At 43.2% G+C, this 10874-nt stretch overlaps 1 protein-coding gene across 1 annotated transcript; it reads right to left on the bottom strand.

Annotated features, from left to right (window-relative positions):
* Window positions 1-1164: 1164 nt before the first annotated feature.
* LOC132590266 (heat shock protein HSP 90-alpha) lies at window positions 1165-9103 on the bottom strand. The gene is made up of 11 exons (XM_060263276.1): window positions 8852-9103; window positions 6921-7079; window positions 6466-6832; window positions 5776-5909; window positions 5082-5390; window positions 4708-4873; window positions 4164-4354; window positions 3939-4086; window positions 3291-3559; window positions 2360-2693; window positions 1165-1910 (listed from the first exon to the last, which is right to left on the bottom strand). The coding sequence occupies exons 2-11, from the start codon at window positions 7077-7079 to the stop codon at window positions 1801-1803; spliced, it is 2187 nt and encodes a 728-aa protein (XP_060119259.1). The 5' UTR covers window positions 8852-9103; the 3' UTR covers window positions 1165-1800.
* Between the last annotated feature and the right edge of the window lie 1771 nt (window positions 9104-10874).

Here is a 10874-nt window from a genome sequence, read left to right as displayed (position 1 = left end):
TGATAAATTCTCCAGCAGCACTCAAACTTTTTTTCTATAGCAGGAGCTTCTTTGAATCCAGACATGAACCCAAGGTGCACAGCTGGAGGTAATTCTTTATTCTTAACATCCAATGGCGAACACAGATTTCACAGCTAAGTAGGTAATATTCAGATGAGTCATACACCAAAGAGGAGTATGTTCTTCCAGTGCTATTGTTCCCGCCTCCTGCAAGACTTCTTTCAACAGAAAGGTTCTCCAAAGAACTGACCCCCACAACACCAGGAGAGGTGGCACAATTAGAAAAAAGCAGTCAACTAAGCCAGTATTTGTGTCTATGGCCTGCTCTGTGTTTGGCCTGTTTCTGTGCTAACACAGAAATGGAAAATCTCATACCAAACACATTTTTGTCACCAAGATAGATTTAAGTGGGCAGCTGTGGTGGACTGCAGCAGTAGAACTAAGTTTGAGTCCGGTGGCACTTTTAAGACCAACGAAGTTGTATCCATTCCAATGAATCGGAGAAACTGTGCATGAACATGAAAGTTCATACCCTGAATAAAACTGTTGGTCTTAAGGCACCCACTGGACTCAAATTTTGGTCAGTAAGGTGAGCTATAAGCTTCACTAAAGGGCAATTGATAGAAATGTCATAAAACTCTCCAGTTGCTGGCTTTTATACTTTATGCAAACAGCTTCTCTCAAGCTGCATGTGAATTTCTTCCTTAATTTCTACCAGAAACAGACTCAATCAAGGAAGTAGGATTACTGGCAAGCAATACACCTCTAAGCTGTGGAGTCTTGTGAGCAAAAATTCTACTTTGTGACCTATTAGGATTAAAGTTGTGAGCTACTGCATAAATTAGTTTGCTCTGGGGCCATTTTTGCTGAGCAAGGACAAAAACATGTAAGCCAGAGGCTAAAAAAACCCTCGGAGCTAGCTCACACTAACTCAACTTAGAGGGAACCCCTGCTGGCAGGTTACACCGCTTTAGATCTATTATACTATTCAATTTTTCTCAGCTTATACTCCATTTGCTGCAAAGCTGTAATTCTCAAATTGAACAGAAATGATTGCTAGACCTAGTAAAACCAGATTCTCACATATTTTTATTTGCCTCCAGTATCCTGATTAATAGGAAAAGACATCTAGACTTGACTAAAGGATACACCAGACACATGCAATTCTGTGACCAGTATTAATTCAGAACACTTTTATTTCTAGATACTTCCAGAGTAGAACTGTACATGCAAAACTGCATTAGTCACAATAGATTTTACAGCAGATTCTATTCTATGGTAGAGTGGAATTTAGAATCCTTTTTTACAGTATAAAAAGACAAAATATCAATACCTTGGAACTTTGAATAGGAAGATGTCACACATTCCAATATTTTCAGTTCCAGAACCTAGCTACTAGGTATTGTATGTTAGGGATGTTCAGTTATTAGAACTTCAGAGGTTTAACATCAACATTGCAGAACACATAGTTCCCCACCTTCTCCCTTTTTACTGTCCACTGCCATCCTAAAACCTTGCCAACACACTAACCGATATTCCTTACTCACCAGTATATAAGATTGTACAGTGTTATACATCAAGAAAGGATATTCCCTCAATGGCATCTCACATTACCTTAAAAAAAAAAGCAATGTAACAAAAATAAAGGTATAACATCTCCAAAAAATAAATACAAAGAGGGAATGCAGACAAGTGTCAAATGACTTTTTGGCAGGTCACATTCATAATATACAAAATATAACTTATTCAAAGCCAAGGGCAAAAGGAAATATCCAAAATTTTTCTCAAGTCGCCAGCCATTTAATCCACTTCTTCCATACGTGATGTGTCATCATCGCCTTCAAGTGGGGGCATCTCTTCAGCAACTGCTGGGCTAGCTTCTTCTGTAGCAGTGTCATCTTCATCTATGCCTGTAGGAATACAAGTAATTGCACCATGAAAAGCTGCCTTCTACAAGAATTTAAACCAACTCTTAACCATGCAACGTAACATTCTTTTAGTTGCTAGTGTGGTTAAAAAGCTTACTATCAATGTCCTCTCTCTACCTCTAACAGCATGGAAATGGAGGACTGCTCCACTGAGGAGCAAAATGCCAGTTCCAGGCTAAGATCTCTAGAACAAGCTACATTATGGCAGAGATACCATCTGTGTATAATAAAGAGACCACAAGAAGATTTCTTTTTGCACATCTGGCTTGGGCTGCTTCTATTCTTTTAACTGATTGGATAATGTTTTGTTGTTGCCAGATCAGATACTCCTATGGTCAAAGAACTATTCAGCTGGGTTCTCCCAATGACCTTTTCAAACGAAAGTTGATGCATTAACTATTTAATTTAGAACTGGAAAAGGTCTCACTTACCCAAGCCAAGTTTGATCATCCTATAAATACGGTTGGCATGTGTCTGAGGATCCTCTAGACTGAAGCCAGAAGACAGCAGAGCAGTCTCATACAGCAAGATAACCAGGTCCTTCACAGACTTGTCATTCTTATCTGCTTCTGCCTTCTGCCTCAGAGTCTCAATGATGGAATGATCAGGGTTGATTTCCAGGTGCTTCTTGGCAGCCATGTAGCCCATTGTGGAGTTGTCCCTGAGTGCCTGGGCTTTCATGATCCTCTCCATGTTAGCCGTCCAGCCATATGTACTGGTCACAATGCAGCATGGAGAAGTCACCAATCGGTTGGAGACTACAACCTGAAAAACATTACATGAAGAGATGAGAGAGAAAAAACCTGCAGCGCTTCACAGCCTGTTACACTACTTATCCTTTTTACTTAATGTGTAACATTGTTATTATAAACTGAAAGACAAACTAAAAACCAGGTTACCCTATTTCTCAATAAGGGAAAAAACAGAACTGACTTCACCTAGAAGAAATCTCAGAGGCCTCTAAAAGTCCCTTAACCAAGACAGATTAGCTTTATATGTGGGAGACATTAATTCATACTAAGAGTAAAATCAGCCCACAATTACCTGTGCTTATTTTAAGGCTCTGATACAGGTAACCTTTCTCTGAGACATCTACATAGTTCAGTGACAGAGAGCAGATACTTTGCACCTAACACTACACAATTCCATTCTTGGCACCATACGTCTCCACAGGCATCAGTTGCCACATACCTAAGCTGTATCTCTACTGAAAAACTTCCATGGTAGACAAAACTTTAAAGGGGGGGCATTAAGCAGTCTGACTCAGTATACCGCAGATTTGTAACGACACAAAGACCCTTTAAGAAACATCACTAATGTCTTTGGAAGACACTAGTGGGATAAAAGATGTGCTTTATTTACCTTCTCTACTTTCTTTTCAAGAATATCTTTCATGATCTTGCAGAGGTTTTCAAATTTTGTTTTCTTTTCTTCCTGTTTCTTTTTCTCCTCTTCATCTTCAGGAAGCTCCAAACCCTCTTTTGTTACTGAAACCAAAGTCTTGCCCTCAAACTCCTTTAGCTGCTGTACACAATATTCATCAATAGGCTCAATCATGTAGATTACTTCCAAACCATGTTTACGAAGGCGTTCCACAAAAGCAGAATTTGCTACTTGATCTTTGGTTTCACCTACAAAAAATTTAAGAGAAAACCTGAGGTTCATCTGAGTTCACTACTTAAAAAGGCAAGCCCTGCACCATTACTCATGGCCAATTTAATTTGCTTTAACATGCTCTAAGGAAAAAAAAACCTGCTACTGTCTTTAAAACAAATTAAAATATAGTCTCAAACAGCTTAAAGTACAGGAAGTCGATAAAAAGCAACTCCTACAACCTCATTCTAAATAGTCTTGCCGCCATCTTATGATATGAGTAACATTCTATTACCCAAATAATCATATGTTCCTTTAACTGCCAAAACTCACAACTATCTTGACAGAATCAGTCTTAACAAAGAATCATTATTATTTGCCACTAATGAGGATACATGTTATTTAAATGTCACTTGCCTGTAATGTAGTACACATGCTTCTGGTTTTCCTTCATTCTTGTGCAGTAGTCTTTCAGGGACACCATCTCATCCCCTGATGCAGAAGTGTAATACCTCAACAATTCTGACAGTTTCTTGCGATTTTGTGAATCCTCATGTATGCCGAGCTACGAAAAAATTAAGTTCAGTAAGCTACTATTTCTAGACAAATTTTAAAGAAGCTTCAAGTTTACACTAAACTAACCTTGATGTTTTTAGAGAACTGCTCATAGAACTTCTTATAGTTTTCTTTATCTTCTGCAAGCTCAGTAAAGAGTTCCAAGCACTTCTTCACCAAGTTTTTCCGGATCACCTTTAGAATCTTGCTCTGCTGTAGCATTTCACGAGAGATATTAAGTGGCAAGTCTTCAGAATCCACCACACCCCGCATGAAGTCTGTGGAGCGGGAGGGAAGCCCAGTTAGTCTTGTACAGTCATAGAAAAAAAGCCCAAATTATTTGTAGAATGCTTGTTACGAATCTTAAATGCACCAACAGAGGCAACATCTTAAATGGGACGTCTACGTTTTAGGGGGAAATGATCAAATCAACAGCATTATTCTAAAAATAAGTTGCTGCAGATGTGAGAGTCCCTTATTGTGATCTTCCCAAGGCTTCTCATCATTAGCTAGTACTAATGTCATGATTTATCAAAGTTGCTCTTTACATTTTTAGATCCCTTACAAGGCCTTGTGAAAACGCCCCAAAAGCAGCAGCAAATACTTCTAGACCATGTAAAAGTTTACTTACTCAAATATTCAGGAATTAATTCTTCACAGTTATCCATGATGAATACTCTGCGTACGTAAAGTTTGATGTTATTCTTTTTCTTTCTATTTTCAAACAAGTCAAAAGGTGCACGCCTTGGAACAAAGAGGAGTGCTCTGAATTCCAGCTGTCCTTCCACTGAAAAGTGCTGCAACAGGAAACCAAATTAAGTGAGAAAGACAAAGGAACAGAAGCAATACCTCTTTTTTTTCAAATCAGCGAAAGAAAGCATTCATGCAGTGACAAAGAAATGTCTGTCAAAAAGGATGATTTAACTGCTATTAAGTTCTCTTTATAAAGCCCAAATTAAAATCCGCATTACTAGCGCAGATTCCCAACAGAAGCAGCAAACTTACTTTCACTGCCAGATGGTCTTCCCAGTCATTGGTCAGGCTCTTGTAGAATTCTCCATATTCCTCATTAGTAATGTCATCTGGGTTCCTGGTCCAAATTGGCTTGGTTTTGTTGAGCTCTTCCTGGTCAATGTACTTCTCCTTGATCTTCTTTTTCTTCTTTTTGTCACCCTCTTTCTTTTCTTCTTCCTCATCAGAGCCAACATCCTCAATTTCTGGCTTATCTTCTGTTTTTTCTTCCTTTTCCTCCTTTTCTTCTTCCTTTTCTTCCGCCTCATCATCACTCACCTCCTTATCACGCTCTTTCTCCACCTGCACAAAATAGAGAGAAACCAAAATTCCTAATTATGCAAAAGCACAGATTATAAATTTTTGGAGAACAATTCGATTAAGACTCTTCAGTATGAAAACTACAACTGTTCTAGGTGGTTAATTATATCTTGACTCCATTTCCCTAAAAAACTCTGAACTTTAATCTTCACAGGCCACAAATTTTAATACTGGCTTTACTGACTGTCTAGTTCAAGAACTGTATTCTATTTCCATAGCGTTTCTATGCATTAAAAGTTAGAAGAATTTCACCTTTTAAAAAAACCTAATATATGGTACTGTCTGGTAAACATTCTATGTAGACTGTTGGTAACAATATTTTGTATTATTGTATGTAACAGCGATGCTTCCGGAAACCAAAACTTACAAAAAGAGTTATTGGGTAGCCAATAAACTGAGAATGTTTCTTGACAATTTCCTTGACTCGCCTTTCCTCCAAATATTCTGTTTGATCTTCCTTCAGGTGTAGGATAACCTTTGTTCCACGACCCAGAGGCTCACCTGCAACATGAAGAATCAAATTCTGCAACTGCCAGTAACACACTTGCCCATTCGCCCCCATAACCTACTTAAAAAATTAAGACTTTTAAAACAGCATTTATTTTTCTTGACACAATCACTAGCATCAAGAAATAGTTACAGTTCTATCCTCCATCTGTAAAATGTTTATCTCCATTTCTGCACTACAGCCAATTCTAAATAGAGAAAATCAGCTATTGCAGCTATTTTCCCCTTCCTTGCAGCTACCATTTCCCTTCCCTTCATTAGTATTGTTCTAATTCTCCATTAACTATAGACCTACACCTCGTATCTAGCCCACTTTCTCTATATTTAGGACTGCTTGCCATTCCATTTTTGTCCGATGAAGTCTGCTTAGAGCATACAAAAGCTTACATTCTGAATAAAACTTAGTTGGTCTTAAAGATGCCTTTTGTCTACTACTTTGTTCTATTGCTTCGGACAAACACGGCTGCCCACTTGGATCTATCTAGCTCTCCTGCTTGAAAAGACTGTCACTTACAAAAAGAGTGAGAACACACCTAAGTGCAACCCTTACCATTGTCCAGCCTGACAGTGAATGAGCCCCCAGCGGAAGACTCCCAAGCGTACTGCTCATCATCATTGTGCTTGGTGATCACTGTCACTTTCTCAGCAACCAGGTAGGCAGAGTAGAAGCCAACACCGAACTGACCAATCATGGAGATATCTGCACCAGCCTGCAAGGCTTCCATGAAGGCTTTGGTGCCAGACTTGGCAATAGTGCCTAGGTTGTTCACCAGGTCAGCTTTGGTCATCCCAATGCCTGTATCTACAATAGTCAGAGAACGGTCATGCTTGTTAGGAATAAGATTGATCTTCAGATCTTTTCCAGAATCGAGTTTGCTTGGGTCAGTCAGACTTTCATACCGAATTTTATCCAAAGCCTGTAAAAAACCAAGGTGCTTATTTGAGTAAAGAAGCCTTGTTTGGAGTACACTTTTTATCCTAACCCTTTGAAAAGGTTTCACTTACATCAGATGAATTAGAAATCAGCTCCCTGAGAAAGATCTCCTTATTGGAATAGAAAGTGTTGATGATCAATGACATCAACTGGGCTATTTCTGCCTGAAAGGCAAATGTCTCCACCTCCTCCTCCATTGGCTGATCTTGTGTATGCACTTCTTCAGGCATCTGTCAATAGAAGAAACCAAAAATACCAAAATTTAATTAGTTATCAAAGTCATAAAATAGTTATTTAAAAAATCACAGCAACAGTCCCAAAGATAATGCAACAATTACGGAAGATATGCAAAGTTTCATTGCACTTTTCCTGAAATACTGGGCATGCCTCCTAAGTAAGGTGACAAACTGTTTAGCATAGAAAGCAGTGCTACTGAAGTCCTTTTACCTGTGCTAGAGTTTAAATAACACAATCAGTAACAGAATTGCTTAAGAAACATTTACCAATTCTCAAGAACCTCTTAAAGAACAGTATACAGTCCCTCTTTTGTGTTAAAGGTTTTTTGCGCATTTTATCAAATGCATCCAATAACGTACATCTGTTATACATCAATTAGACATCTGTCATACTTCACTACATGCTTCCCCAAAAGCTAATCTTCCTTGTGCACTTGCTAACACAAACACGCTATATTCTTTGTTAACTCTCTATGGCAGGAACTGTTTCACCTGCCGATTTGGACCCTCACAAAAATCCATATGAATCTACCCGGACGTATAAATGAAAAAAGTTGCCATTCCAGAGCTCAGAAAAGCCACAACTGGAGGGGAGCGAAAGCATCCCACTCAAACAAACCGACAGAGCAAGCTCCTAGTGCCCACTACACACGGGTTTGCAAACCTGGGTTGGCTCTTGCAGCAGAATTAAGGATACAAACGAAAAAGAGGAGGGATGTAGAGGAGGCAGTAACTCAGAACACCAGCGACCGGATGAATGAATGGGCACCAATGTCGGGCAGTCGGGACGCCACCTGCCGGCCTTCGGGTGGAACGCCTGAGGATTCTAGAAAGTGCTAGAGCCTTCCCACCCCCACACGTCCTCTGCCGTGTGCTTCCCCCACCGCGCTGCTAAACCCCTCCCCTCCCTCCCGCGTCTCAGACACGCCGATTCTGCGGCCGCGGCCAGAAAAACCATCCTCGCCTCCTTCTCTCCTCCATCTCCCGCGAGAACCCATTCAATCTCATTTTTCCAATCCTATCAGACGCTAATTCCATCCTAACGGGACCACCTGTCCCTTCCTGTAATGTCGCCTTTGGCTTCCGCTGCACTCATTCCTGACAGCCCTCCCCCCCACTACCATTCACCAATCCCCCCCCACGAGAATAATGCCCGAGTTATAGCTTTCTCTTTCCTTTCCCCTATCGAGGACTCCACTTTTTTCTTCCTTCTCTACCCCCCCTTCCCATACAACTCTCGCCAGCCGGTTCTTCCTCTCCTTAGATACGCACGGCGGCAACCGGCGCTCATTCAACCGCCTCTTCCTCAGTTAGCTCTTCTCCCCCCCCCCCCACCCCGGAGGAATAAATCAACGAGCGGGGCCGCTTCACGGGCATGCGCACGAACCCCCCCCCAAAGACTCCGCCGCACGCGAGACCCCCCCATAGAGACTCCGCCGCACGGACATGCGCACGAGAGACCCCCGTAAGACTCCGCCGTCTCTTCTCTCCCCCCCCCCCTCCCGGCTTAGCTCAGGTGGCCGACTCCACTTTTCCGAAAAGGCCGTCCAGATCCTGTGGGGTGAGTGTCCCCTCATGGCTGCAAACCCGTCGCGGTCACGATACCCCGATACCCTCCCCGTCTCTCCCCCCGCGGCTGAACTCAGGCGGTCCACTTCGCTTTCCCCGGAAAGGCGGCTCCATTTTGAGGGGGGTCCAGGCGGGAAATAGGACATCCCTGACTTGACTCAGCGGTCGCCGTGATCACCTCGAGCGTCGATTCTCACCTTGGCGGCGGCTCGGGGAAGTGTTCACGACACCAGGGAAGGCCAAAGGACTCGCTCCGCTCTCCGACACCTTGCGAACTGCACTGCGCGGCGCTCTGCCTGCCGCCCGCCTTATATAGCCGCGCCCCCTCCTCTTTCCAGAACCATCGGGAACCTTCACTGACAGAGAAAGGGAGGGGGCGGGACTCCTCCGAGCCATCTCCCGCGGGACAGGCGGGGCAAGGGGAGGAGCTTAAAGTGGAGGAGGCAAGGAAAAGGGGAATGTGCGCATGCGTTGTTTTTACTCGCGGCGCTTTCGACCCCCTGATCGCGCCCTTCGGTCCCAGAGGTGAGCAGTACGCACGCGCCAAGCGGGAGACTCGGGCGGCTATCCTCCTGGAAAGGCAAAAGGCCGCATGCGCAAAAGTTTGCTTTTCCCCAGCTTGGAGACGGTCGTTGGTTTTCTTTCCCCTCCCTGAGGGAGCGCAGTTCTGCATGTCCGTGGGATGACATCATCATCTCCTATTCACCAGAACAGTCTAGATAGGGGAGGAGCCACACTCGCTGCGTAACGAGGAGGAGTTTTCTCCCTTCAGAAGGGCTGGCTTGAATGATCACCGCGATGCCCTCAGAATGCCCTACAAGCTGAAGGAGATTGGTGCAGATTCTGCGCTCCTTTTCCCTATGCCGGCTAGAACCGCCTAGAAATGCGAAGAAACATCTATTTAAACTTTGTATTAAATTAAAAAAAAGACCATGTAACTTCTCAAAAGATACCGCAGATTTCATGGTAGCATCAGTTTCCATTGAAGTCTCTGGTGTTTTGGAGAGCCATCGTCCCAAACTGGATTTTCTCCAAAGGGCTAGCAGTGCTGCTCCGCTATAGCTAAAAGAAATAATAAATGTCGCCTTTTCATAATGACTAATGAATTCACTGAGATAATAAGCTGCAGCGAACCAGTCTGAAACATTATGCCACTGCTCTTAGGGTTGCCAGCCTCCGGATAGGACCACTGTTCTCTATAAGCTCAGCGTGCGCTAGCTCATAGATTTTTAGCCTCCAGCTCACATGTTTAGTTAGCGTGAGCTAGCTCATAGATTTTTGGCCTCCAGCTCACACATTTTTGTCTTAGCTCAGGAAGGATGACTCCAGAGTACACTGATTTATGCAATAGCTCACAACTTTAATGCCAGTAGCTCACAAAGTAGAATTTTTGCTCACGAGACTTTGCAGCTTACAGGGAACATTGGGTAGGACCTGAGGACTCCCTGGAATTACAGTTCCTTTCCAGACACCAGTTCCCCTGCAGAAAATGGCTGCTTTGGAGGGTGGACTCAATGGCATTGTAGCCCACTGTCCCTGTTCTTCCCAGGCTCCATCCCCAAATCTCCATGAGTTTCCCAGTCTGAAGTTGGCAACCGTACCCCTATCCCCCACCAGTGGCCTGGAGGGACCTAGCAACCCCAATGTTGTGGCACTACGTGAGCGAGTGCCAAGCCTGGCTTTTTGGAGCAGGATGAATCAGCAGCATCTTAATGTCCATAGACAACATTTGTTTGGAAACAGCAGGATTCTTTTTGTAGAAAAAGCCTGGCAGGAACTCATTTGCATATTGGGCCACACCCCCTGATGCCAAGCCAGCTGCAACTGTGTTCCTGTTCAAAAAAAAGCCCTGGGAAACAGCCTCCTCCAACCTCATACCAGGAACTTGGTTTGGAACCTTATAATTTACGATATGACTGGATTAGGGTTGCCCGGTCCCTTCTTACCACAGTGGAGGGGCAGGGTTCCCAGATCCAGGTTAGGAAACTTGGGGGGGGGGAGCCATGTCATAGAAGCTCCAAAGCATCCTTTTTTCCCCAAGGAAACTGAACTCTAGTCTGGAGATGAGCTGTAATTCCAGGAGATCAGCATCCCTAGACTGGACTGAACCACGACAGCCATTTTGTTATAGTTCATTCTCTGATCTCAGCATTCCCGAAGTGCCCACAGATTCAAAAAGTCTGCTTTCACAAGGGCAATGATCTGTGTAGCTCTCATTGC

The sequence above is a fragment of the Heteronotia binoei genome, chromosome 21 (genome assembly GCF_032191835.1).
Source record: "Heteronotia binoei isolate CCM8104 ecotype False Entrance Well chromosome 21, APGP_CSIRO_Hbin_v1, whole genome shotgun sequence".
Classification (NCBI taxonomy): Eukaryota; Metazoa; Chordata; class Lepidosauria; order Squamata; family Gekkonidae; genus Heteronotia; species Heteronotia binoei.
This window is presented reverse-complemented; position numbering and strand designations above follow the sequence as displayed.

Bases quoted from the DNA above. Each gene is read 5' to 3' on its own strand.
- LOC132590266 (XM_060263276.1), bottom strand. From the start codon at position 7,079: ATGCCTGAAGAAGTGCATACACAAGATCAGCCAATGGAGGAGGAGGTG. The intron at 5,391-5,775 runs GTAAGTTTTGGT...TATTTTGTGCAG, and splicing joins GCTACCCAATAACTCTTTTT to GTGGAGAAAGAGCGTGATAA. The intron at 4,355-4,707 runs GTAAGTAAACTT...CCCGCTCCACAG, and splicing joins ATTAATTCCTGAATATTTGA to ACTTCATGCGGGGTGTGGTG.